The 27026-nt window shown below is 57.4% G+C and overlaps 1 protein-coding gene across 3 annotated transcripts in view; it reads left to right on the top strand.

Annotated features, from left to right (window-relative positions):
• Positions 1 to 26796, top strand: part of LMX1B (LIM homeobox transcription factor 1 beta) — an 88472-nt gene extending 61676 nt beyond the window's left edge. Inside the window, exons 3-8 of one of the 3 annotated variants that reach the window (XM_075559104.1) lie at positions 19528 to 19760; positions 21919 to 22100; positions 22222 to 22299; positions 22451 to 22517; positions 24273 to 24416; positions 24768 to 26796. In XM_075559104.1, the coding sequence (XP_075415219.1) occupies positions 19528 to 19760; positions 21919 to 22100; positions 22222 to 22299; positions 22451 to 22517; positions 24273 to 24416; positions 24768 to 24925 (862 nt within the window). In that variant the 3' untranslated portion in view covers positions 24926 to 26796. Of the gene's footprint in view, positions 1 to 19527; positions 19761 to 21918; positions 22101 to 22221; positions 22300 to 22450; positions 22545 to 24242; positions 24438 to 24767 lie in introns of all 3 variants that reach the window. The other 2 variants (XM_075559103.1, XM_075559102.1) reach the window with 2 other exon arrangements.
• The last annotated feature ends 230 nt before the right edge of the window (positions 26797 to 27026 follow it).

Genomic DNA, 27026 nt, shown 5'->3' with positions numbered 1-27026 from the left:
ACCATCCCAGGGGCTTGTTCTGAAGGAATTTTGAGGATCAGGCCGCTGCACTGAGGATTTGTTTCTTCCTCTCTCATCACCACTATGCGCCTGCTCATCCTTTGAAGACAGCAAGGGCCGCCCCAGGAGAATCTCGGGTGGGAACGTTCCCCATCCACCCTCCAGCCCTGCTCTTGCTCCGGCAGACTGCTTTTTGTTCCCTGAACAAAAAGAACATTGACAAGGAAGGCCTGTGGAGTCTCCCGAGGGTGCCCGAACTGCCGTTGAGACGGGAAGTCAACAGAAGAACTGGGTACCCTTTAGGGGACAGACCCGTTGGAGAGACAGAAACCCCAGCTCCGGAAAGGCTGCGGCCAGGTGAAGGAGCTGGCAATAGCTTCGCAACAGTGTCTGTGGTGTCCTAGCACCCCTTTTTGACGTGCCCTTGTTTGTAACCGACAATTCCTTCAAGTGTGCGTGGGCCTGAGAGGCCTTCTTTCTGAAGAAGCCAGCTCCAACTGCTGCAGAGTGAGGGGGCAAGGAAGCATCTAGGCAGGGCACTCCACCCCCTCAAAAACAAACCTACCTAGAGTTTGGCATGTCCCCACAGCAGCTCACCTGCCTGGCCATCAGAAATTCAGTCCAACCCAGTGAGCCTGGCTCTCAGCAGGCACCGCCGCCCTGCTCTGAGCCCGGCGGGGAGGGGTCCACACTCGGAAATGGCCCATAAATTTCTCGAGATGCTTTAATTTTTTAAAAGCCTCACATAGATGCTTTGCATTGCGAAAACCCACAAATATCGGCTCAATGAGGTGCGCCGGCAGAAAGCCTGGCCAGGCCTTCAGCCCTCCCTCCCCAGCAGCTGGGCCAGGCGCAGCCAGGGGCCCCTGGCCTGGCCAGCCGGGCGGAGGAGCCCAGCTTTGTTCCGAGTGGGGCTCAGACTGCAGAGTGGCTGGGTAAATAGTCACCACAGTAATCGCAGGCTGATTCCAACTAATTAAATCCTGCGCCAAGAGCCCACTCCAGCCGGAATCCCAAGAGGCCATGAACACACAGACACCCCAGACGGGGCTTTGCTCCAGGTTGGGTCTAGCTCTCTAATCCTGTATCTTTTGAAAGATAGGCGCGTCCCAGGATGAGGGGTCAGCGGGCCTGCCCTGTGCCGAGCAGTGGAATTTTTCAATAACCAGCAGCTGGGTCACCAGGCACACAAAGACCGTGTAATATCCTGTGGGCTTACTCAGGGACAGAGAGAAGGCCAAAAAAGCCAGTTCCCTGCAGGCCCCGGACAGCCACCCCCTGCAGCCTGGGCCCCCAGCAGCCTCCGAGGCCCCTTGCCTGGGCTGCCGCTCTCCTCTGACCAGAAGAGCAGCGAGTCGTGGTCCCCAGCCCTTGCCAGCCCCTTCTGAGCTGGGTCTTCCAAGTGAACTCATCTTCCTTTTTACAAACCGGCAGTGCTGTTCTCAGGCAAGCAGCCGCAGCTGTGAAGGCACCTGCGTGCAGCAGGACTGTCAGGTCCAGGCCCCATGGGGCGATGGGCATACCTCGCTTGGAGTGGCCACCCTGGAAAGGGCAAAGCCCAGAGTCAGAGGGACTCTGAGGTTCAAATTAGGGGTCTGCCTGTCCCCATAGCTTGCTGATTCTGCCACCCATCCAACTGGTGGCCTAGAGCAAAAGACTCAGTTGTACCTTCTGTGCGATGGGACCATCAGTTGGGAGCAGGATGTGGTGGGAGGATTCCGTGAACACCAGCGGGGGTGGGTAGTGGGGAAATGCTAGTCCCTATCCCCCTGCATGAGGTTCAGCCACTCCCTCCGTGTGTGTTATGAGGCTCATAGCCTTCCCACCAGGCTTAGGGTGAAGCCAGACCCGGGCCTTACGGGCCTCACACCCTGTAGAGGGCTGTCCTCAGCGGGAACCGCACTGCACATGTGACACTGATTAGACGCTGCAGAGCCCCAGTTGATTCTAGTTTATTTTATTTTTTTCCCAGAGAAACAATAGTTACCCCCTCTCCTGAGTCTGGAATGCTTTACACCCCGGGTCTGGGACCCCTCATTTAAATTGGCTGAGAAGGGACAGGCGCTGCGAGTCCCAGGAGGAGACTGTTAGGGATAGAAAGCCGGGGCCCAGGAATTTACAATCAGTTACTTGAGAGGTGTCCTGCACCCTGCCCTGCCCCCACCCCCACCCCATCCAGCCCCTCGCAGGCCCAGCATGTGCCGTAAAGATGTCACATTGGTTAGGGGTGCCGAGGAGGGGGTCCAGAGTCTGGTTTGGAGAGGGGGGTACACAGCCTGGGACAGAATCCATTGTGTCTGGGCAAGAGCATCCTCTGAGCCTCAGGGCCCCACTGCCAAGTGGGACAGGGAGGGGGCCTGTACTCAGGAACCACTAGGTAAGTGGGGGCTATTTATAATACCTCTCTCTCTCTCTCTCTCTCTCTCTCTCTCTCTCTCTCTCTCTCTCTCTCTCTCTCTCACACACACACACACACACACACGATGCCAGCTCTGAGGCAGGTGAAACCCACAGACCCATGGTGCACCTTGGCCCACAGACTTGGTCACCATTGTGGCTCCCTCACTGTCCAGCTGAGCCCAGCTCTGTTGTCTTTGTTCCTCATCAAGTGCAAATGGACTTGTCTCACCTCACCTCCCTGAGCCTGGTTTTCTGATCTGTGCAGAGGGAAGTGTCTGTCATCCTTCCACAGGGTGCCCAGCTCAGAGGCAGGCCCACAGCAGGTTATGCAAGGACAGGCCAAGAGTTGAAGTGTTGAGGGAGCCCCTGATGCCTCCCAAAGGAAAGGCATTAGGGGGCCTGAGGGAGTGAGCAAGGGCCCTGATGGAGGAAGGGAAAGAGCATGGTGCTGGACTGGACATAGCCAGCCCCCATAAACCACTCAGTTCAGGCAAGGGGCAGGAGAGCAGCGCTGTATGAGGGGCAAAGGCAGGGACAGGTGTTGCCAGAGACAGTGGCTCAGGCAGAGGTGAAGGGAAATGAGGGCATGGGAGATCCTGGCCTGAGGGCCAGAGAATGAGTCCATTTGAGGAGCACTTAGGTTTTAGGGGGAGCTGCTAAGGGAGCTAGGAGCTCTGGTGGTGAGTGGGCTCTGTGTGGAGGTGCTAACCACAAGGTCAGTGGTTTGAAACCACCAACTGTTCCTTGGGAGAAAGACGAGGCTTTTTGCTGAAGCAGTTCTGCTCTGTCCTATACTGTCGCTGAGTCCAAATCAATTAGATGGCAGAGTTGTGAGGAAGGGAGTACAGAGTTGGCCCTGGCAGGGGGGTCAGTGAGTGCCAGGAACCCTCCTTGGGACTTATGCCTGTCCTGTGCTGGCCTTGCCACCAAGGGACTTGGCAGGCAGGTTCCCCAGGTACCCTGGCTCCACCAGATTCCCAGGTTTCCAAGTGCCCAGCTTCTGCCTTTAGCAGAGAGTCAGAACTTGAGAGCATTGCTGGGAGTGAGCACTGTGCTGGGGGCCCTTCAGAGAACTCAGCTCCCTTTGCGCCTGGCCTCTCAGGTCCACAAACTCACGTGGACGTGGACTGTGACTTAGCTGCACCAACCCACCATTTTAGTCACCAAATCCTGAAGACCCACTAGCCTGGAGCAAGGAAGGGGTGGCATGAGAAGGGGGTGTCCCTGCAGAGGGGAGTGCAGGGAAATGGCCTGAACCCTTGTGAGGGACAGTGAGAGAAAAGGAGAAAAGAGAATTGTGTGTGTGTGTGTGTGTGTGTGTGTGTGTGTGTGTGTGTGTGTGTGTGTTGGGGAGGAGGCCAGGGGTCGGGGGGGGGTGGTAGAGAGTAAACAGCCCCTGCCCTGTCCTCTCTGCGGCTGTGGACAGGTACACAGGCCTGTTTGGACAGCTGCCTTGTCTGTCCCTCTGTTTGGGAGATGCTGGCTGATAGATGGGGGGGCAGGGATGATTAACTCCTTGCTGCCTGTAATGCTGCCTGCACAGGGCCGCCTCCTTCCGTGTGTGTGTGTGTGTGTGTGTGTGTGTAAGATGGTGCCCATCCTGACTCCCCTGCCCTTGTTGGTCCAGTGTGAGGAGGGATCCATCTAGCTCTGAACCATGGGCAGTAGCTCAGGGAAAGATGAGGGGCACTGGCACATCCTTAGTCTGCCCTTATCCGTAGAAGAAAGCCAATGGCAGAGGTCTTCCTCCAACATCTCTCCCAGAAAGGAGCAGGGAGAGAATCTGTCCCTCTGTCCAAGGTCCTCCTCCCTCCCCCTCCACATTCTTGTATTATGGTGCCAGCTGGCCACCAGGCTCTCAGGGCTGTCCCCTCATCACAAGCCCAGCCCAGCCCAGCCTGGGGTACAGTTTGGGGCCCACAGGCAGCAGGCCCCTCTGGGTGAAGGGTGTGATTGGGAGAGAGAGCCCCTGATCAGATCCATCCTCTCAAGGGCATTGGACCCCCCGGGGTTGGGGGGGGTGCATTTCCCAGCCCAAGTGATGAATCAGCCGCTGTTCCAGCTGTGGGCTCCACATGATGTGGTGACTGTCCCCAGGCATCTCCTCATGGCCCCAGCCCTCCTCTTAGAATGGCACCTTCCTGGGCCCCTCCTCCCCTGTCCACTCCAAAGCCCTATCCATTTCATGTTGCCTGGAGGTTGCTGGATGCTATGGGTTCCATACTGACTCACAGCGACCCTATAGGACCGACCCAGTTTCTTCAGGGAAGCAGGCTGCCCTTTCTTCTGGGCGGGCTCAGAATGCCCACCTTTTGGTTAGCAGCTGGGCAGTTAGCCAGGGTTCTTTCATTCACACCGCCACCCCTTTAATCCCTGCCCTTCCCAGTTCTGAGCCCCAAACTCCCACTAGCCTCACCTGCAGAGACCAGTCCCACCCCTCAGCCATCTCCCCTCGCCCCTCTCCCAGGCTTAGCTGCCCGCCTCTGTCCATGCATTGTAGCCCAGCTACCAGTTAAAAATGCAAATCGCTCAAGCCACTCCCACTTAAAACCTTTCAATGGCTTCCCTTGGCTCTTGAGATTAAGACAAAAATCCTTTAAATGGCCCACAAGGCCCTCCACAGGATATGGGTTGGAGAAATGAGGCTGTAACCCAGGCTGTGAGGTGCAGTACTCTCCGGCGCATGGACATGGACACGGACAGCTTCTCAAGTATATACATGTTTATGATTTTTAGTTTTTAAAGAAAAGAACCTCAGCCCGTTCTACAAATGAAGAAGGCTCAGGAGGATGCTAGTTCCCAATGCTTGTGTTAACTAGCTCCGGGGGAGGGGTGTGTGTGTCCCATCCCAGGGGCCTCTGGGTGGGGCCTAGGTGATGAGGGACAGGGTGGGAGGAGACAGTCCACAGCGCCGAGTTCATTTGAATATTACTTCAAGGGCTGCATTGCCTACTCAGAAATACAATTCTTGATTAACTTACAAAAAGTTTTCAAGGAAACCGTCGCCATCTCTCCGGCTGCCTCCTCCTGTGGGCCACCTCTCGGGACTAGGCATTGAGCTGGGCATTCACCTCCTGCCATCAATTCCGGCCTAAGCCTTCCTTTCCATCCCCATTGGCCAGCTCTCCTGCGGCCCTGGGCTCAGCCTTTGCCTTGGGCCTCAGGAAAGTGGCCCCCTCACACTCACTGCACATCCCACCCCGAGCTGCCGCCGGCCCCCATTCTGCACCCCACCCCAGTAACCACCACGGCAGTATTTCGGGGCCTGGATGCCCGGCGATGGGAGAGGACGCCCCAGGCTTCCTCGGAGGCCGAGCTGCTGCGGTGCAGGTGGGGAGGCCTTGTAGGACCAGAAGACTCGGCGGGGTGGCGTTCCAGGCGGGGGACCCGGCCGGGCCTCGCGCCGCCCCCCCCTCCCCCCGCCACCCGTCCCAGGCTTTGTCTTGGGCAAATTACCCCCTTTCCCAGCGCCTCCTTTGCTCCTTAGTAAAATGGGAGGGCCAGGAGCAGGGCTGTCGCAGGACGGCCGTGGGAAGGCGTGCACACAGTCGGCGCAGGATAAATGCTGGGGAGACCGCCGCAGGCGCGCGGAAAGGGTTAAAGCCGGGCGCTTTTTAATTGTCAAATGACTGCGGGCGATTAGCGCTGGCAGCTTCCTCAATAATCGCTCTTCTCTGTACCTGCTGGGAGCTTAATTAAAAAACAAAGAGGCTCAATTTAAAGGCCATTACTATGCTAATGCGGCCGGGCGGGCGGTGATTAAGCGGCTCGGGCGGGCGGCGGCGGCTGGGGCGGGGCGCGGGGCGATCCGTTACCCACTAAACGGACCGGCGGGCGGCCGGGACGCGGGGACCCCGGCGCTGGCCCTGATCCACCGCCGCTTGCCCCCAGCCGGCCGGGGCCCGAGCGCGGGGAGCCAAAGCCGACCCAAGGCGTGGTCTCCCAGATCCGCTCTTGCAAAGGGCCCCGGTGTGGGGTAGGGTGTAACTGTCCCCTCCGCCCCACACGTCCAGTGCCTCCTTCAGAATGCCCCTCCTGCAAGGTTCCTCGCCGCTCAGCCACTTGCTGCCCCGTCTGAGGAGCCCATTCCTCAGGTTCAGCTTCCAGGCCCCCAAAGGGCCGCCAGATTTTAACATTGGTAAAGCAGGACACCATTGATAAAACTCTTATCCTGGCGAAATAGCCACATGGCAGCTGAAAAGCCACACACCCTGGCTTGTCGGGCATTCTTTCCAAAAATCGGGACTTTTTAAAAACGCCGCGAGTCTCAGGAAAAATTGTTAAAAATCAGGACTGTCCCGCCAAAAGCTGGACGTCTGGTCACCTTACCCGTGACACACTGTGCCTGTAGCTCGGGTCAAAGTCAGTGGGCACAGCAAGGCCACTTAGTGGGGGGAGGTGTGGAGTAGGGGATGAGGACCTACAGTTCTCCAGCTCCTAAACCTCAGTCCCCTTGCTCTCCCCTCAGGACCTCCAGGAGGACAGGCTCTAAGACAGTGAAGAGCCAGTGTGATCTGGGAGGGCCCTGGCTGGCACCCCCAGTCCCTAGCTATTTGGCCTGCATAAGAAAGGGATTCTTCTTGGGGTCACCAAGAGGCCTCAGTGAAGCCCCTTGGAGTGAGGCACTGGAGTGGTCCCTGCATTGAGTGGGTTGGGGCTGAGTGAGTGAGTGTATGTGTGTGTGTGGGTGGGTGGGTGAGTGAGTGAATGAGTGGGTGGGTGGGTGAGTGGGTGAGTGAGTGGGGGTGGGTGAGTGGGTGGGTGGGTGCGTGCGTGGGTGAGTGAGTGGGTGGTGGGTGAGTGAGTGGGTGGGTGGGCGGGTGAGTGGGTGAGCGGGTGGGTGTGTGGGTGTGTGGGTGAGTGGGTGGGTGGGTGAGTGAGCGAGTGAGTAGAGTGAAGGAAGGAGGGGCCACTTAGTGAAGGTTTTGTGAAGAGACTGGATAATGAGGTCGTTGGCCACACAATGAACAAAGCTGGTGCTGTTTTGGGTTGTGTTCCGAAGAGTATCACGTGGACAATGAAGGAGAAGAGGCAGTTTCTACCTTTTGCAGGACTGAGGGGCTGGGTGGCAGGTTTTCAGGACTGTGTGTGGCTGGTGTCAGGCACATTCAAAAGAACCGCAGGAACCTGAGGAGCTTTAACAGAAGGGAGGGGGGTGGTCTCTGGGAGTGGGTCACTCTTTGAGTGTCTGGAAAGCAAGAAGGGATAGGCTTATTCTGTGGGACCCCGCTGAAGTGGGACCTTTGAACCCAACATATGACACTCCCAAGGCTGCTTTGACTTCCTGATTTTGACCCTGAGTATGTTTTCATTAACTCTCTGGTCAAGGTTATGAAGTTTGGTTGGTGACACAGAAAAATACCTACCTGACACCTCCCCACCGCCATTGGGGAGGAGGGAAATAAACTGGTTCCAATCATCAGAATAAAATGCAGCTGCCAACAGTGCAACTGCTCGTGGTAAACTGTGGCCCTGGCTCCAAATTCTCTAGAGTCTAACCCTGATCGTCTGTGGCCTCCAAGAGGAGCTCACGCCCAATGACAGGGCGAACCTTCATTGAAAAGTGTTCGTGGAAAATGATTCATCTCCACGAAGATAATTTAGTAAAATAAAAATGACAACAGAAAAAAGTCATAAATCATTTAAGTGTGCTAGAAAGAAAATTGATCTAAAAAATTAAGTTGCTTTTCTAGAGTTTATTGCAGAAAACACAAGCTCAAAGGAAATGTATCAATATGGTTAGAACTATAATTAAAGAACTTGTCGTCTATAAAGGTACAGGGTGTCCAGAGTCCTTGGGGTCAACACGGTAAGGCAAAAGCATAACCTTAGTGAGCTGGCATGCGCTCCCCGGATCTTCCTTGTGAGACCCCCTCGCTCTGGGATGCCACGTTCCCTGTTACACAGCGGGCTCTCTGAGAGCGGTGACCCAGTGTCTTGTTCCCTGCCCATTCTCCGTCACCTAGCGCAGCTCTTAGCCATGACGAGGGTTTGGTGAATGCTTGTAGAATCAACAAGCCCTTTGGTGAAAGACGCAAATGGCAGTTTCTACTTTTTCCAGAGGAGGAATCATGGTATAAGGTCTGGTACAGATGAGTATTTCCTATGTATTGGGGGAATGCATGCGTGGGTGGATGCTTGCTTGCATGGTTGAGAGGGTGATGGGTGGATAGATGGCAAATGAATGGATAGGAAGATGGAAGATTGGTTGACTGGCTAGCTATTTGGATGGGTGGATTCATGGGTGGGTGAGTAAGTGGATGAATGGATGGATTAATAGGAATGCAATTATTCATAGCTCAGCATTCAAGGAAGACTTTTTCTTGCTCACCTATACTCCAACCTGACTGGCTGCGGTAGTCCTGGTAGACTAAAGAAACAAATTCATAGACGCGCACATGTGTCTAAGAGCTATATGTACAAGAGCAATTGAATATTGAGAAAACATCCCAGCCCAGGCCAGATCAAGTCTATAAGTCCAATATTAGTCCATATGTCTGATACCAATTTATAAAGTCTTCTTCAGACTCAGGAAACACACGCAATGACACCGAATGCAGGAAGATCACAGGCCAGTGGGTGAAAAATCTTGTGGATCCAGTGGCAGTAGAAGCATCTCAGCACTGGCAGGGGTCTCCACATGGCTCCTCCAGTTCCAGGCCACAGGGTCTTTCAGCATAGTGTCATGTGTCTTGTCAGGGAGTGCGCTTGTCTCCCGCCTCCTAAGAGGAATACAGGAATTCCCAGAATCCTCAGGGGAAGGCCACGCTCACACCGAGGGCTCATTGGCTATATTCTGATTGACAGCCTAGACTCCACCCCTTCACGCTGAATCCTCAAATTGACACCACATGATGTAACTACCACACTGGCCCACTGTCTCCCTAACCCTGAGCATGACCTCCATTGTCCCCTCCAGCTTTTGCTTCTTTAACTGTTTCCTCCCAGAAAGAGCTCTCTGCTTGCTTCTATGGCTTTACACAGCTTAGGCACACACCTGTCCCCAGCTCAGCCCACTGCATTCCCCATTCAAATCTCTGCCATTTGTTAAAAGTTTCCTTTTCCAGGTGAGAGAGGAGCTTTGCCTTCTTCAGGTTAGAGAAGACCATACTGACCCCCATCGAGTTAGATTCTGGATCCTCAACCGTCTCTGGTCACATATCTCCAACCTGAGCTGTTCTGGCGATCCAAGAACCCTGGAGTAAAATCCAATAGCCTTCACAAGTCTTGGCGGTGGAGTGTCTCATCTTCCACCCTATGACCTGCCACAGCCCCCATCTCTCCAGCCTCAGCCCAGATCATGGGCCCTGGCACTCAGAGATAGTTGGAGGAAGTGCTCAGGATCGAGGCGATGGAGGCAGGAGAACCCTTGAAGAACCAGGAAGCCATCGGGAACACCAAGCACCAAGGAAAGGAGAGCAGACAGGAGCTCTAGAGCCTGGATTGGAATCCTAGCTTTGAACTAAGCAGCTGTGTTACCCTCTTCAAGTACCACTTCCTTCCCTTATAAAACAAGAGTCTCAGTGCCTGTCTCCCCGGAGCCTGATGGGGAACCATTCCTGTGCAGATAAGCCCCAGGGCTTGGTGGGAAGCATTAATGCTAGTTCATAATAATTGTTGCTAGATTTGGTAACCAGGAGCTAGGACCTCAGTGAGGATGAAGGGCAGAAACCTGAAAGCAGCTCAAAGCGGGGCTTGATGAACAGATGGGAGGAAGAAGCCCATACTGTGGGCCCAGCCCAGGGCCTGGCTTGTAGTAAGTGCTCAATAAATGTGCGATGAATGTTTTGCCAGTGCCTGGGGCCGAAAGAAGAGGGAGGAGAACCAGCCTGAGGGTTAATGGAATAATACGGGCAAGGCTTTAGCCCAGTGCCTGGTGCAGAAAACACAGTTCACAAATGGCAGCAGACTCACCCAGGCTTTCTGGCAGCTCTTCTGCCCTGGACTAGGGCCTCATGCTGGGCTAGAAGGGGCTCATGGGAAAATGGTCAGAGGGACCTGAAGTGTCACATCCCACCTGCCTTGGACCAGTGTCTTTCCCTGATGGCAGAAGGACATCTTTCTGGCACCAGAGAGGCCTGGTCTCCAGAGGGACCCCCCCACACACACACACTCACTGTCAAGGAGTTACACATAGTGTCTCTAATACCCCCAAATGACAAGGGAGCAGAGTCTAAGTCTCCTTCCCACCCCCAGGAGTCAAAGTCCCATGGGTGGTGACCAGTCATCAAGGGCCAAGCCAGTGCGCACAGCAGCTCCTTCTGAAGGCCTGCAAGGAAGTGAGGCTGCTCTCTCTAAGTGTGCGTGTGTCCTGGCAGCTCCTGATTGACCATCTCCAGCCTGGGCCTCTCCAGAACACATCCACATGACTAATTAGATTAGAGGGCAGCTTGGACTTAACACGTACAGAACTGCACCCCCAATTCTCCTCTCCCTTGCCCCACACCAACTGTTCTTGCTCCTCTCTTCTCCATTCCATTTCATGACACCCCCCCTAGTTGCTCCAGCCCCCAAACTCCAGCCTCATCCCTGCCTCTGTTTCTCTCACATCCCATGTCCAAGCCGGACCTGGATTATTGCGATAACTTTCAATGCCTCCCCCACACTCTTCTCCAGTCTGGTGCCAGAGGGATCCGGTTAAAATGTCAGTTAGATCACATGCCCCCTGCTCACAAACCACCCAGGGCTCCCATCTCACTGGAGCCCCATCTGTCCCCCATCTGTCCCCCAACCCCATTCTTCCCTGCCCCGACTTCCGACCCCTGGCTGGTAAGATCCCTCTCAGCAACCTCTGACCCCAGGCCCACCCTCCTCAGGGCCTTTGCACTTGCCCCTCTGCTTGGACCCTCCTGCCCACAGGTATCTGTGGGTGGACAGCCTCTGCAGCCTCCTTCAAGTGTCAGATCTCAGTAACAACTGTCTTCCCTAAACGTGCAGCCGCTGCCACCCCCTCGGCTGTCGTGGCCTCGTTTTTCTTCATCACTTTGTCACCATCTAGTATACTCTGTTCTGAGGCTTGATCTCCCCATTGCCTGTCCCAGACCCATTCAACAGCCATGGCCTTTGGGCTCCCTGCTTCATCCCCGCCCAGCGGCCGGGCTGTGCACATAGTAGAAGCTAAATAAATCTTTGTGGGATCAACTGAACGCGTGCATGTCTGGGCCAGCTGGCCATGGGAATGGTCCCGGGGCGCCCGGCTGTGCCCGCCCTTCCCTGCCGCTGGCCCATGACCTCCAGCCTCAGCCAGGGCCTGCAGACAGCATCCCAGGCCGGATCAAAGGGCCCAGGAGGCGGCAGCCCCGCACAGCTGTGTCTGCGCGGCCGCCCGCAGGAAGCACCGGGGCAGCCCTCGCGGCAGGCCCGGCCCGGCCCGGCGAGGCTGCTGAGAGGCCCTGCGAGGCGCGCGCGCCGGCGGCGAATGGTCAGAGCGCCAGGCTCCGCCGCGCATTCCAGCCGCGTGATTGACGCGCGCACCGGGCCCCCGCCTGCGGCTCCCGCCGCCCGCCTGCCCGGCCCGCCGCCGCCGCCGCATCAAAGCAGATGTTTGCAGCTGGTTTGAGTTGGATTCCCATCAACAGGCCCCTTTTTTGTCTCAAAATAAAAAACAGCTCCGCCCGGAATGATAAGGGCGCGGCAGGCACGTGGGGGAGATGTCATCGACTGGGACAGGGAGGAGACCAAGCAGCAGCTCCCTCTGCCTGCTTCCACCCCATTAGCTCCGCCAAGTGACATGACAGGCAGGCCCTGATGGCCACAGCTGGGCCTCTAAGAGTGCCCAGGGTCCCACTGTCCCCCAGCTCCTGTGAACTCTCACTTCAGACCTGCTCACCCCCAGTGTGCAGGGCCAGGCCTTGGGGCTCCCACCACCAGCCTAGAGGGACCAATGTCGATAAAGTGGGGACTGCCACCCCTGTTTGCAGCTAGGGAGGCAGGTTCAGAGACTGGAGGTGGAGTCACACCTATTCCTCCGCCTCCAGCGCTGGCTTCTTCACCTCCTTTGGGAGTCCCCACCCCAGCCCCACCCCTCGCCACTCTCCTCCAGGCTGAGTGCCACCCCTTCAAAGTCACTGAGTGTGCCCCTTCCCAGCACACATCCTGCTATGCCAGCTTCGGGGCATAGCTACATGTGGTGCGTGCCTCAGAGTCAGCCTCTGTGGGTTTTGCTGAGGTATAACCAGGACCCCACAGGTCAGTGGTTCGAAACACTAGCCATTCCACAGGAGAAGGATGGGGCTTTCTACTCCATAAACAGCTACAGTCTTGGAAACAAACTGGAACAGTTCTGCTCCGTCTGACAGGACTGCTCTGAGTGGGCACTGACGGTGGCAATGAGTTAGAGTATAGCCAGAGCGGACCGATGGGCTGTGCTTCCTGTGGAGGGAGGAGGAGGCTTCCGGGGCTGTGGGCTGTGGGCCTGGATAGGTCCTCAAAGACATCAGACCCAGAATTGCTCCTCCCCCCTCCCTATGTGGCCACTGATGAAGCCTGATAGATGTCCACACCTACCAAGGGACAGACAGACAGCAAGAGCATATTGCCAGTGATCTGAGCAGGTGAGGAAGAGAACATTCTAAAACCTGTACGGGGGGACCATGGTGAAGCCCAGACTGGGGTGTGGAGGGGGAGCATGGACGTACGGAGGTCACTACAGTGCCTGGCACGGGGCTTGACTTCTCACAGGGCTGAAATCTCACTGGAGCCTCAATCCCCTAACAGAAAGCATGCCTGGAACTTCACCGGTAGAATTAGGGAACTAGATTCTAAGTTAGGGAGGTATTAAGTTTTGGGGTGGGGTGGGGGTGGGGAGAGAGATGCATTTACCTTATCAGGTTGTGGCATTGTTGGACCCTCAAAAGTGAAGTACCCAGTATGCTCTTGTCCTACCTGCCTGTCCATTCTCATTTCCCAGCAAGGCTGTCTATGCATTCAACACTCACTTGCTCCTCCTGCATACCAGCACCTCAGGTGGGGGTGGGGGGGCAGGGGAGTTAACGCAGCCCTTGGTCTTTTGCTCTGTGGGGACTTAAAACACACATGCAAACAAACAATTAGAGAGTGACTGAGTCTGTTTGGCATCAAGGAAGGCTTCACAGAGAAGGCAATGCAAATTGGGCCTTGAAGGATGAAGAGGAGTTCAACAGGAAGCAAAGGGAAGAGGAAGAGCAGATCAGCCTTAGAGGCAGGCAGACTGTATGTTTCCAGGGCTAAGGAGGCAGGAAGGGACGTGCTTGTTCCTAGAGTGACGAGAAACTTGGGTAGATGAGCAAGAGGGTCTCAGGCCAGGTGGGGAAGGGCCAGTGGGGCCTTGAGTGCCATGATTAGTCCTTGGGCACTAGTCCCAAGTGGCTGGGTGCTCTTGGACGCTGAGAAGTGAAGAGGGCATGTGATCTCATTGGTTTGTTGAGATGGCAAGCTGAGACTTTGAGTGTTTCCTCCCCAAGGAACCAGGAGGGGGCGCTGTCCACTGATCATCAAAGAGTGGTTATGGAGTAGGAGGAGGTGGTGACAGAAGGCTGGCTAGTGCGGAGACCCGGGGTGGTTGTGAGGACGGTACAGTGCCGTGATGGGGTGGAGCGTGCACATAGAGCAGCGACTGGTGCTGGATGGAAGTCTTGACGAGATGATGGCAACGGTCACAGTCCCTATTTGCTGAACTCTGTAAGGCTGGCCTTGGGAGATGGCCCCTTTGCCATCCCAGTTGGACTGACCGGAAAACTGAGGCCCAAAGAGGAAAAGGCCCTCCTACACGGTCTGTCTCAGGGAGCTTGCAAGGATCCCAAGCCTGGTGCCTGCTCCTGGTCCCTGTAATCTGGGGATGAAGACCCCTCCATGTAGAAGCGGGATGTCCCCAGGACTCCAGAAAGCCAGTTTTACTGAAGCTGAAAGCCAGAGGTCACCATGACTTTGGTCCCTGCAGCTGTGATGGTGTAAGAGAAATGAACTAATCAGATTTATAATCCATGTTCAAATGCTCTAGAAAAATTGGTTTTCAGAGTTTTGTTTATTAGTTTTATGAGTTTAATAAATTGAGCATTAAACGGCTAGACCAATACAAACTCAGGGGTTGTAGATGAATAGTCTCACAGCCTGGGACTCTTCAAGAAAAGGATGTCCCTACAGATGGGATTTCTTTTATTTATTTATTTATTTTTAACTTCATTATCACAGAGGGTGTTGGGGGTGAGGTGGGGTAGGGGAGTGTGCTGGGTTTGGTTTTTAACACATAGACACACACTCTGCTCCACCTCCAGGGCCAGACTCCTGCTGGGCAGTGCAGCCTCAGGGTGAACGGGTCCCTGCCCCAGGGGCCTCATGGTGAGTTATGGTCACAGAATACTACAGGGCATGGGCACTGCATGTGTGCAATAAAAGGGAGAGCGAGGGCAGTGGGGATGCACTGGGAGACCTTGAGCGGTGACCCAACCTCTGCTCCCTGGCTGTGTCCTGATCTGTAAAACGGGAATAGAAGCAGCATCTTCCTTTCCAGCTCTTGAGGACTTGCTGAGCTGCTACAGGCAGAAGATACCTCAGCGTTACCATCACCCAATAAGTGTCAACAAGACAAGCAGGCAGGGCAGGCTGGTGTGCTCACACCATGGATCAGCAGAGGCCCACATGGCAGCCAGCAAGGCGGACCCGCCCACGGTGATTGTGAGAGGGAGGGGTGGCTGGGGGCAGTAGGCCCTGTGTCGGAGAGACTGCTCCCAGGAGTCACCCAGGTGGTCACCCGAGGTGGTCAACAGAAGCATTTTGGAGACACAAGCAAGGGTGGGGCCGGGCAGAGGCAAGGCAGCTTGCGGTGAGTGGTAGGCTCCTTGGATGTATTAGGTGTTTTGCCAGGGACCCTCCAGTGACCCACAGCAAGCCAAGTCACAGCCACTGAGTCCATTCTGGCTCCCAGGGACCCTAGAAAGACTCCCAGGCTTGTAAAATGTTCTGGGAGCAGGTAGCCTCGTCTTTCTCTCAACAGAGTGACTGGTGGGTTTGAACCACCAGCCTCATGGACAGCCACCAACAATAGGTAGGTACAATCATTCCCACTTTACAGATAGGAATTTGAGTCTCAGAAAAGTTAAATGCCTTGTCCAAGGTCACACAGCAAGAAAGTTCCAGAACTAGAATGAAACCCCAGGACCTTCTCTCCTTTCCCACGGCCTCACCTACAATGCCCCTACTCCCATAAGACCAGGTTTGGGGTCAGGAAAGATGACCTAAAGCAGAGCAGGACTGGGTTAGTGCAGTGTTCATACACCTCAGCGTGTGTAGGGTGGCCACAGCAGAAGGGAAAACAGGGAAGTTGACCCAGAATCCTCTGGGAAGGGTTATAATGGGGACCCAGAGAGGGAGGCATCCCCTTCAGACTAAGGAGCCCTTCCTGGAGGAAGTGATGCCTATGGGAAATCCTTAAAGATTCACAGGAGTTTGCCAGCGCAAAGGTTGCTGGGAGGGGGGAGGAGGAAGGGACGGGGGAGGGTGGTAGTGGATGGTGTTTTAGGCTGTCAAGGCAGCATAAGCCGCACGTGTTGTGTGTGTGTGTGTGTGTGTGTGTGTGTGTGTGTGTGTGTGTGTGTGTGTGATGTAGAGTACCCACAAGCCTGTGTGTCTGAGGCGTGAGGAAGCTGCCCCCCTGGATTGGTGGCCATCAGGTGAGGGTGCGACAACAGTACTGGAGAGCACAGAGGAGACAGAGTAGAGGCCTCCTGCCCCAGGTGAGGGGAGAACTTCTTCTGCCCCACCGGCCCCTGCTTCCTGCAGAAACACATCCTCCTCAAATCTCCAGCATAATCCTGAGGTGTGGGGACTCTCACCCCCCTCTTAGAGATGAAGAAACGGAGACCATGACCACCTGCCCACGGTCACAGTGCTGATCAGTGGATCAGTCCGGATGGAAATCAGGACCTGGCTGGAATGTCAGCCAGCCCTTTCCTCTCTGCTGGGGCGTTTCCCACCAGGCAAGGTGGGCAGAAGGCCTGGGGAGCAAGTCGCCATTTCCTGTCAGGACTTGCAGCGGGTCAGTCTGCCCCCAGGCTCCTGCAGCTGGCCGCAGTGCACAGAGCATGCCCACCTGCTCCTTGCATCTGCACCTTGCCAAGCAGCCAGTGTGGTTGAGGCCATTATACAAACGTGTAAGCTGAGGCTCCGAGAGAACTATCCGCCCAGTCACCGGGCAGCAAGTGGGGAAATCTGGCCTGAGTGCCAACCGGATGTCATGTCTGACGGCTCAGCATCCGATGGCTCAGTGGCTGGGTCTAGGAAGTGGAGGGGGATGGAGGGAGGGGATGGGCTTGCAGAAAGGAGGAAACCCTGCAGGTGCCCCCCCCATCCCCCCCACAGATAGCATGCAGACAAAGGCAGTGCGGTAATTGGGAGTGAGTATTTCATGGCGTCCCCCCCGATGTTTTATTGGGTGGAGAGATGCTCAGAGACCAGACGGATGGCGCATTCCCTGTATAAAGTGCACGCGGTTTGTTTTATTTCCCGAGTTTTTGCAATCTAGATAACAGATGACGCCCCCAGTGGCTGGCGCTGCCTCTGTAATGGCGGCACAGAGCCTTTGGAGAAGTATTAATAATAGATTGTGTTGATGAGTTTGGAGAAAGTAGCAATCGACCCCCTGCTGCCAAGACATTAGCGCTGTTCCGAGCACAGCCCGCCACTCGAGGTGGGGACTGCTCAAATGCAGGTCACCCACTCTGCCGCCCGCCCCCTCCTGCCAGAGGAGAAGGCCTCCAAGCTAGATGTGGTGGCTCTGGAGCCCAGCCCCGCCCACCTGCACAGAGGCACGCCAGCCCCTGTCCACTCCTGGGCCACAGAGGCTCCAGGCTCAATTAGGCTCCTAGGTCAGGGGGGAGAGTGTGGAGAGGACACTGGGGGACAGCAGGCAGGAAGTGGTGGTGGTGGTGGTAGAGTAAGGCAGGGCCATCCTCTCTGTCAGAGAGCACCCCTGGGTTCCTTCCCCAGCTCGGTCCCTTAGAGCCTAAGAATCAGAATAGGCTGCTGTCCAAGACTGCTAGTGAGCAGACCATCTCTGCCCGACGGTGCAGAGCCCAAGGGCCAAGTCAGAGCTGCGCTCCAGCCCCCATTCTGCTGGTGGGGCTGTACCCCTGCTGCAGGATGGGGCGGCCCAAGGAAAGGCGCAGCCTCGGGGGCTAGCAGAGGCTGGCCTGCCTTTAACACAGAACTCAGCCTGGGTGTGGTCATGCCTCAGCCTGTCCCTGGCGGGGGGGGGGGGGGCGGGGGTCTCCATGGAGCTGCTCTGTGGACTGGAGTCTCCTTGAGGATTTGGTAGAGTCAGGTCCCATCTTGTGAAAGCCCATGGAGTTGGAGGCTGACAGTAACACCCATGGTCACACCAATGTGATATGACACTCACTCATCCTGTTATAACCCACTGGTACCACTGACTCCTGAGCACAGCCCTCTGAGGGAGGTCCCGATGACATCCCCATTCACAGTAGCGGGAACTGAGGCTGGGGGGAAACTCAGGAAAAGAGGAGGAGGTGCCTGCCCAGATGGGGGTACCAGAGGAGCTTTCCCAGAGGGGTGGGCATTGGAGTTGGGTCTTGCAGGATGAGTAGGAGCCTGCTGGGTTGAGTAGAGGTAAGTGGCAGGGGTCACTGGGACTGCTCTTGCCCATGCTGGGGTGGCAGGTAGAGCTAGAGTGGTCCTGTCCATAGCGCCCCCACCCTGCCCCAGTTCGCTGTAGGCGGCGCTGATGGCAGCCCCGGGAAGCAGGCAGGCCGAGTGCCTCGCATTGATGGCCGTTTCTGTTCCAGAACCGATTAGCGGAGAATTGCAGCTGTAATCTGTGCCCGCGATGGCGGGCCATAAAGAGGGATGGGATGCGCGCAGCACTCCCAAGGTGGCGCCCGCAGACGTGGCCCAGGGACGCGGGGAATGAAAAATGGTTTTAATTCCCTCCCAGCAGCAATAATTTGATTCTTCATAAATTTTTCCATCAAAGTGTGTGGTTGAGGCTGAGTTCCCACAGAGTGGGGCACGTGACGAGGGTGGAAAGACTGGGAGGAGTGGTCAGCCGGTCAGGGGAGAGGAGGGAGCCACACTGCCCAAGTGGGCCCCGTACAGACCCCGCCCAGCTTTGTCTGGGGAGATGGCACCGCATGCTCACAAGGAACCAATTCAGACCTAGTCTCGGGAGCCAGCTGGGTCATTTTCTTCCCACATGACCCCGAGCAAGCAGCCCCATCTCTCAGTGGCAGCGCCTCAGTATCCTCATCTCTAAAATGGGGTTAATAGCCACTCCTGTCTCCTGGTGTGGTCCCAGGGTTAAATCGCTTCTGCAAGTAAAATGCTTGGGCGCGTGGCTGGTGTGTGGTACACACATGGTGAGGATCTGTTTGGCAGAAGTGCCTGGGCCGAAAGAGAGGGGGTGAATAGGCCTTGGCCAAGGCCAGGGGCAGAACAAGAACTAATCAGGAGCCACTGTGGTGGTGTGTTGGAGAAAGTACAGACTGTTCCCAGGGGCCACAGGTGGGGTGGGAGCCAAGACTTATAAGAGATGGTACTGATCGCCAGGCTCAGGGACTCGGGTGTTCTGCTAATGGGAACTAGGAAGCTGGGGAAGAATTCAGAACAAGGATGCAGCATAATCAGTGTGGGCTTTCGGAAGACCCTTGTCTTCTGGGTGGAGGGTGGCTTGGAGGGGGCCAGACTGGGGCCAGGAGCCCAGGTCAGAGACTGAGGCAGCAGCTCAGACCGATCGGTGGGTTGGACAGGACTAGGAATTGCTTGGATGTCAGGGGGAGGGCAGGAGAGGGACAGGGAGGGTGCTGAGTAAGTCTGAGAGAGAGGGTAGATGGGACCCAGGGACGGGCTGCCCTCTGGACCTGCACGCTGCCCTCTAGCGGCCAGTGTGCCTGCTCAGGAAGGGCCCAAGTGGCGGCACCCTAAGGTGGGCCCGGGACTTGGAGCCAGAGGAGTGGGGCTGCAGGGCCCTCCCACTCTCTTTGTCCCTGTACCCAAGGACAGTCTCTCTTAGTTGTGCCAGAGAGTCAGCATGGTGGGCAGCAGGAGCAGCTCTTAGCGGGCAGTGGCTCCTGAGAGGGAACCCAGAGTGCAGCCCAACATGCCTGTCTCCCTCTCCCTCCACCCCCCACCCCCACCCAGGCTCTTCGCCGCCAAGTGCAGCGGCTGCATGGAGAAGATTGCACCCACGGAGTTCGTGATGCGGGCGCTGGAGTGCGTGTACCACCTGGGCTGCTTCTGCTGCTGCGTGTGTGAGCGGCAGCTACGCAAGGGCGACGAGTTCGTGCTGAAGGAGGGCCAGCTTCTGTGCAAGGGCGACTACGAGAAGGAGAAGGACCTGCTCAGCTCCGTGAGCCCCGACGAGTCCGACTCCGGTGAGCCCTGGCCTGGCCCTGTGGGGAAGGTCCGGCAGGGCGCTGCTATGGGCTGGGGTCCCAGTCAGAGGGGCCTTCTCCTGACCCCAGGTCATGAGTTACCTACAGACAACCCCACACATGCACGTACATGCACACGTGCGCACACATGCAAACGCACACACACGATGCACTTGTGGATGCCACCACCTGGCGTGCACGTGCTTGTGCACCTCCATACATGACACAAATACTCCCCCACACAACATGCACATCGGGATCCCCACGCTCAGGAGCAGAGTCACATATACTCACTGCCATCGAGTGTGGAGGATTCCGACTCGTGCTGGGTGACCCTGCAGGACAGAGTGGCCCTGCTCCTGTGGGCTCTCGAGGCTGTCCTTGATGGGACAGAAAGCCTCATCGTTCTCCTGCAGAGTGGCTGGTGGCTTGGGGCTACTGGCTTTGTGGTTAGCAATCCCATCCCCAACCCACGATGCCACCAGTACCTCTGCCCCACATATATGTGTGCATAGACGGGTGCTCAAAGATCCAAGCACACCAAATCCCACACCCAGGGAGGTACACTTGTGTAGACACACACACTCGCACATACATGCACACCCACACCCTGGCCTCTGGCACATTGCCCTTCAGCCTCTCTTCCTTGGCACGGCCCTGCCATGGTACAGCATAGCAGGTGTGGCCAACACCAGGTCTTTGGGCTGGTGATGTCTTGGGGCAGAGAGCGGACATGTCCTCCCCGGTCTTGGGCCTCCCGCGGTGGGGAGCAGAGTGCCCTGCCCTATTTCCTCTCGGCTGGGTAGCGGGCCTGCAGCCCTCTCACTAAGCACAAACGTACTCATTGCCATCGAGTCGATTCTGACTCATAGGGTTCTGAGACTGTGGCTCCTATAAGGAGCAGACAGCCTCTTCCTCCCACAGTGCAGCTGGTGGCTCAAACTGCTCACTTCGAGGTTAGCAGTCCAATGTGTAACCATTGCACCCCGGGGCTCCTTGGAGGCCTCTAGTGGAAGGAAAGCCCCCTTTCCAGGGGGAGGGGCTCTTTTCTACTCTTCTCTGGCTGCTGACAGGACCCATTTGGGACCCTCGGCAGCAAGGAGTCTGAAGGAGGCGGCCGGTGTCCTTGTCATCGTGGGAGAAGTGGAGAAGGACTTGGACCAGAGGGTCCAGAGGAGACACCCTGGTCTGCTGGCTCCCAAATCCACAGGAGTCAGCTTGTGGGTTGGCCCGAGGAAGGACTTTATGATGTCAGGGCCTTTGGTAGAGGTAGTGAGCTCCCCATCCATCTGTCCATCCTGAGCAGGCCCCTGGCTGGATCAGGGAGAGTGTGTGGTGGTCTCCTCACACCAAGGCTACCCTGGGGACCTAGGGGAAAAGTTGAGGGAGAAGGCTTGCCCCTCCATAGGGGCTCGCGCTCTGAGGGAGACCCCAGAGAGTCCTAGGGAACGGGGCCAGTTGAGATGTGGAGCAGCTGTGCAGGGTGCGGGGCATAGGGGCCCTGGAACTTGCATCTCTGGCACTCTGGCTACGGAAGGGGCAGTGTGCACATGCTGGAGGGCATGTCTGGGGAAGCACATGTGTGGCTGCTTCTATGTGCACACGTGTCTGCTTACTCAGACGTGTGCCTGCCAGTGCATCCCTCCAGTGAGCACCAGCCTGTGTACCTGTGCACATATACCGGGAGCATACTGTTCATGCCTGGGCCTCTGCAGGCACATATGAGATGTGTGTGCAATTCCATGCACAGTGGGGCCCTGCTCAGAGACCGATGGATGGGGAGCTCACTATCACTTTCAAGGGCCCTGTTGGTGACATAGGCCCACCTCAGGGGGAGCCGTGAGCCACCACCTGAGGCTTTGGGACCCTAAACCACCCCAAGACCCAGCAGACAGGCTCCCAGCTTGAGAATGTTCCTGTCAGCATAGCGGAGCTGGGGCCGGGGCCCAGGCCTCTCCAGGTTCCTGGATAAGAGAGTGAGGCAGTGAGGCAGGGTGGAGAGCCAGGGGGGAAGACAGACTGTGTCTGGCGAACCCCAGGAAGCTGTGGCCAGAGTTGATGGAACCCCAGCAGGCAGCATTTGCTTAGGGGTGCAAGGCTGGGACTGAGGACAGCCCCCAGCCCACCCCCTTGACAAGCTAGGTTGTATCCTCCACAGTGAAAAGCGAGGATGAGGATGGAGACATGAAGCCGGCCAAGGGGCAGGGCAGCCAGAGCAAGGGCAGCGGGGACGACGGGAAGGACCCTCGGAGGCCCAAGCGGCCTCGGACCATCCTCACCACGCAGCAGCGGAGAGCCTTCAAGGCCTCCTTTGAGGTGTCGTCCAAGCCCTGCAGAAAGGTGAGGGGCAGCGGGCGGAGCAGGGTGGGGTGGGAGAAGCTCCCTGCATGGGCCACCTTCCCCCTCCATCCCCAGGTCCCCACCCCTGCCACCCAGCCTGACCTGCCCTCTCCTCTGGCAGGTCCGAGAAACGCTGGCAGCAGAGACAGGCCTCAGTGTGCGTGTGGTCCAGGTCTGGTTTCAGAACCAAAGAGCAAAGGTGAGAAGCCAGCCCTTGCATTGCCCGTACCGTTCTGAGGTGGAAGTGGACCGGGCAGCAGGCAAGGGGGCAGATGTGGGTAGAGCATGGTCTGTGGGGGGGGGGGCACAGGGAGGCAGGACCACAGTCAACTGTGCTTCCATCCCTGCAGATGAAGAAGTTGGCCCGGAGGCACCAGCAGCAGCAGGAGCAGCAGAACTCCCAGCGGCTGGGCCAAGGTGAGCAAGGGCTCAGGCTGAGCCTGCGTCCTAGGGAGGAAGGCACTCGGGCTCAGTCCCGTGTAATGCCATCTCTCAGAAACCTTCCTTCAGAGATGCTCAGAGCCCAGGGAGGGTCTATCTTGCAGTTTGCTAAACTAGGGACGTGTTGGGACCGGCAGGGAGGAGAGATTAAAAAAAAAATCCCACGGCCAAGGAGTGGATTCTGACTGATATCAAACTGATCTAGGGGCTTCTGAGACAGCCTCATCTTCCTCCCCTAGGAACCAGCGACCCGGAAGTTGACAACCCAATCAGTGCCTTACCCGCAGCATCACCAGGGGTGGTAGATTTTCTGCCTCAAAACAATAACTGTTGTCACACTCGGCATTCGACATTCTGTCTCGTTTGCTTCTCATAGATCCCTGAAAATGGCTGTAGCCCATTTCACAGATAGGGAACCTGAGGCGCCGTGAGATTAAGGAACTTGTGTGGGATCACTCAGCTCACTGGGGCCAAAGCCAGGCCTCTACCCCAAGCCTGGAGCACCCAACGTGACCCCACTTGCAGCCCCGTCAGCCTCAGTGGAAGTCTCCCAGGGCAGCGCCAAGCTTGTCAGGGTGCTGGGGGGTGTCCAGCGGGGGCTCCTACTGCTGAGCACATGGCCTCTGGAGCAGGGGCCAACTCCCCACCACACTGGGTTTTGCCAGCTTTGCTGGTCCGGCCAAGTCCAGGCCAGTGCTGGTCTCCCAGGCTCTGTAGGGCACGTGGCAGAGATGCAGGGGTGCAGGCTGCCTCCTGGAACTGCTGAAGTGGGATGGGGGGTCCCCATGGCTGTCTGTGCCCGAGTGAGATGGGAGCTCCTGGGCAGGGGCCAGGGATACCAGAGGACAGTCTCTTCTCTCCAGGACCCGGCAGGACTCCGAGCTTCTAAGTGACAGCCTCAGCATCCAGCCTTCTCCCCTTGCTCTGCCCTCTGCAGAAGCACCCACCTCCTCCATATCCCACCCTTTTGTCCCCACTGCCTTCTGGACACTGCCTCCCCAAGAATGTTCCAAGGTTCCCTCAAACTCATCAGCCATCCTGCCCACCCCCGCCACACCTGCCCCATCCCAGGTTCTTGTCCAGTGTCCCTCAAGCCCCTCCTCCTCAGTCTACCCCTAACCCCCAGCTCTTCTCCCGTAGCCCTTTCCCCTCGGACCTCAGCTACCCTCTCTGCCCGCCTTTCTCCATGGTCTGCTGAGCTGGCCCACCAGTCTGTCGCCAGCCCATCCCGGGGGCTCTTCTTCCTCACCTGCCCTGGCTCTCACTTCCCCGTACCATATGTCTGCCCCCTGCTCAGGGCTTGTTCTTTAAGTCCCCTGGGGCTGAGGTGAAGACCCCTCCTCCAGGAAGCCTTCTAGGATCTTCTTGGCCAAACTTAGAGTCCAGCTCACTCATGGAATCCTTCTGACCTGCCCAGGGGTCTGCCTCCCTGTGGGCCTGAGGCAGGGCTCCTGGAAAGAGGAAGGTGGGCAGAGGGTGGCCTGGCTTTTGACGGCTGACTCAGGAGGTGGGGCTGTGGTATGCTCCTGGGGAAGGAGACTGGAGGGGCAGAAGTTGTGCTCAGTGACCCGCCCCCCTAGGAGGGGGGCATCCCCTGGAAGGCTGGCGGCAAACAACCAGGAAGGAGTTTCTGACCCTCTGGGAGGAGGGTTTTCCGGAGGGAGCGCCAGGGTTTCCAGGGAACCTTTGGGGCGGGCCAAGCTGGACAGTGGATATGTGCTCTGTCCCCAGAGGTGCTGTCGAGCCGAATGGAGGGCATGATGGCCTCCTACACGCCCCTCGCCCCGCCGCAGCAGCAAATCGTGGCCATGGAGCAGAGCCCCTACGGCAGCAGTGACCCCTTCCAGCAGGGCCTCACGCCGCCCCAAATGCCAGGTGACCACATGAACCCCTATGGTAAGCCGCCCACCCCTGCTGCCGCCCCTAGCACTGCCCCTGCCCCTACCTTGCCTGGGAGGGCAGGGCAGGCCTGGGGCCTGCTAACCACCTCCTACCTCAGGGCCCCAGGCAGGCCTGGCCAACACAGCCCCCTGCCTCCTCCTGGCATGAGAGTGCGCCCCGGAGGGCCCCACCACAGCCCCTCACCTCTGTGATCAGATATGAGCGGACAGGCATTCTGTGCCTCCCAGTACCTCCCTGCTCCCCACAACCTACAGGGCAGACAGGGTCCCCAGGAGTCCCAGCTGGGACCCTGGTCCTGATACCCTGTTTGCCCCCACCCCCCAGGGAATGATTCCATCTTCCACGACATCGACAGTGATACCTCCTTAACCAGCCTCAGCGACTGCTTCCTCGGCTCCTCAGACGTGGGATCCCTGCAGGCCCGCGTGGGGAACCCCATCGACCGCCTCTACTCCATGCAGAGCTCCTACTTCGCCTCCTGAGGGCTCGCTGGGCCGCATGGATGGACGTTTGGGCCAGGGACGAGGGGACAGCGGCCCAGGAGCCGCCCCACAGACTCTGCAGACAGCCATATGGTGCCCTCCCTGTGGCCAGCCAGGCCTGGCTGAAGTCCCCAGTGGGCACAACCAGACAGGAAGATGGGTGCAGCCTGGGCAGGGGCCATGTTCTGCTCACAGAGACCTTGACGCCTCCAGGGACCCAGCACTCTTGGACGGCCACTCCCCTCCCAGCCCCACCTCAGCCTCCATAACCTCCTTCTCCCGTCCTGTCTCTTTTTTGGGAAGCTTAAATTCTCTCTATTTTTTTAAACGTCCTGTCTGTGTCCAACTGGCTGTGCGGCTGGGCTGGGGCCTCAGAGCATGCCCAGGATGCTGAGGGGTGGCACGGCCCCTGTCCCTGTCCCTAGGAGGTACGAGTGTGCCCGTGTCTCTGACCAGTAGACGCTCTGCCTCCTCCCCAGAGGGCAGGCATGCCAGCCTGATCCAGCCCACCTGGAACCCCAGAGAAGCCAGACCCCCAGGGCTCTCCCCTGAAGGGAGCTCACCGGGGAGCCTTGGAGGGGGTCCGACTGAATGGAGGCAGACACAAAGGGACAGACACACCTACCAACACACGCACACTTAAAGGCACACACAGACAGACACACAGGCATGCTGCAGGAAACAGAAATCTCCCTGGTCTGCCCTGCCCACAGCAAGGAGGAGACCTGAGGCTAGGGTCAGAGAGAGGTGGCCAGGTAGGGGCAGGGATCCCCCCACCCCCACCCCCACTTTTAGGGCAATTGGAGAGGAAGGAAGGAGGAATGGGAGTAGAGAGAAAGGACCAGATAAACTGAAAGCATCCCAGTGGGTCCAACAGTGTCCCACCTGGTTCAGATAGTGACTACTTGAGTGGGCGGGGCTTCCCAAGACCCTACCAACTCCAGGTCAAGAGTGGGCCGCTGTAACCAAAATAGGCCCCATTCGAGAGCCTTCAAGTGGAAAGGGACCTCAAATGTTACCTGCTTGGAACTCCATCTGATGTTTGACTCCTGCCCAAACCACCTCTGCCTCCACTTGCATACCTCCAATGACAGGGAGCTCACGACCTTAATTGAGCCCAAGTCTACTGCCTTTCTTCCTGGCTGCACCTCTGCCTCTTTCAGCCCGAGTCTTCAGTTTTCTAAGTCAGGCCTTTCCAACTCCTCCAGCTCTTCCTCTTAAAACTGTGGTCCCATGTTCCATTGGAAGGGCCAGATCCAACCTTGGCATTGACACCAGCCAAGATTTAGACTTGAGTTGCAGGCCCCAGACCTTTTTCTTGCCACCTTCTCTAACTCAGCACACCTAGCAGGCTCTGCAGCCCAGCTCTGTGATGGCCAGGCTGCCCTCCCACCCATGCCCATCGACCCTCGGAGTCTCACCCAGGCCAAGGTGGGCCCTGTGTGGAGCAGGAATGGACTGGGGTCCTCTTACTATCTGGCTCTTGCCTGTTACCCAGCCCTCTTTGGATGGTGCATCGCAGCTGCCCGTCCAACCAGCTCACCCCCCAGGAGATTGGGTAGGACTTTGCCAAAGCCCTGCTGGGAACCAGAGGGGCAGTAGCAAAGCCAGCCCCGCCAGCTCAGATGAGGAAGGGAGGAGGCGGCTAAGGTGCCCTGTTCTCAGTGACCCCACTTCCAGGTGCTCATGGTCCCACCTTTAATTCACAAGGCCAGCCCTGAGGGGCCTGATTCCACCAGGGGGCGCACACGGACCTCCTTTCTGCTCCGCCCACTAGGGTCCTCAACTTTCACCAAACTGCTAGTGGTTTGGCCCGGGGAGGACCTGTTCCTGGGGAGTGCATACCCCTAATGCCTGCATACCCCACCCCCCGCCCACGCCCTGCCCAGGTGTCACCAGGGAGGGGTGGTGGATGGGAAGCCGGAGGCAATATCACCCGTCCAGTCTGAGCGGGCAGCCTGGTCCTTCTGTGAGCTTCCTGCTCTGCACAGCGGTGCAGAGAGGGTCTCAGCCTTTCCTCCTGCAGCCTCGGCCCAGCCAGGGCCGGCCCATGCCTGTCCCTGTGCCTCCCTGGAGGCCCCCACGTCTCTCCCCTTGCATA

The sequence above is a fragment of the Tenrec ecaudatus genome, chromosome 10 (assembly GCF_050624435.1).
Source record: "Tenrec ecaudatus isolate mTenEca1 chromosome 10, mTenEca1.hap1, whole genome shotgun sequence".
In the NCBI taxonomy this organism is placed as follows: domain Eukaryota; kingdom Metazoa; phylum Chordata; class Mammalia; order Afrosoricida; family Tenrecidae; genus Tenrec; species Tenrec ecaudatus.
Note: the sequence above shows the minus strand (reverse complement) of the source record. Positions and strands in the feature narration are given on the sequence as shown.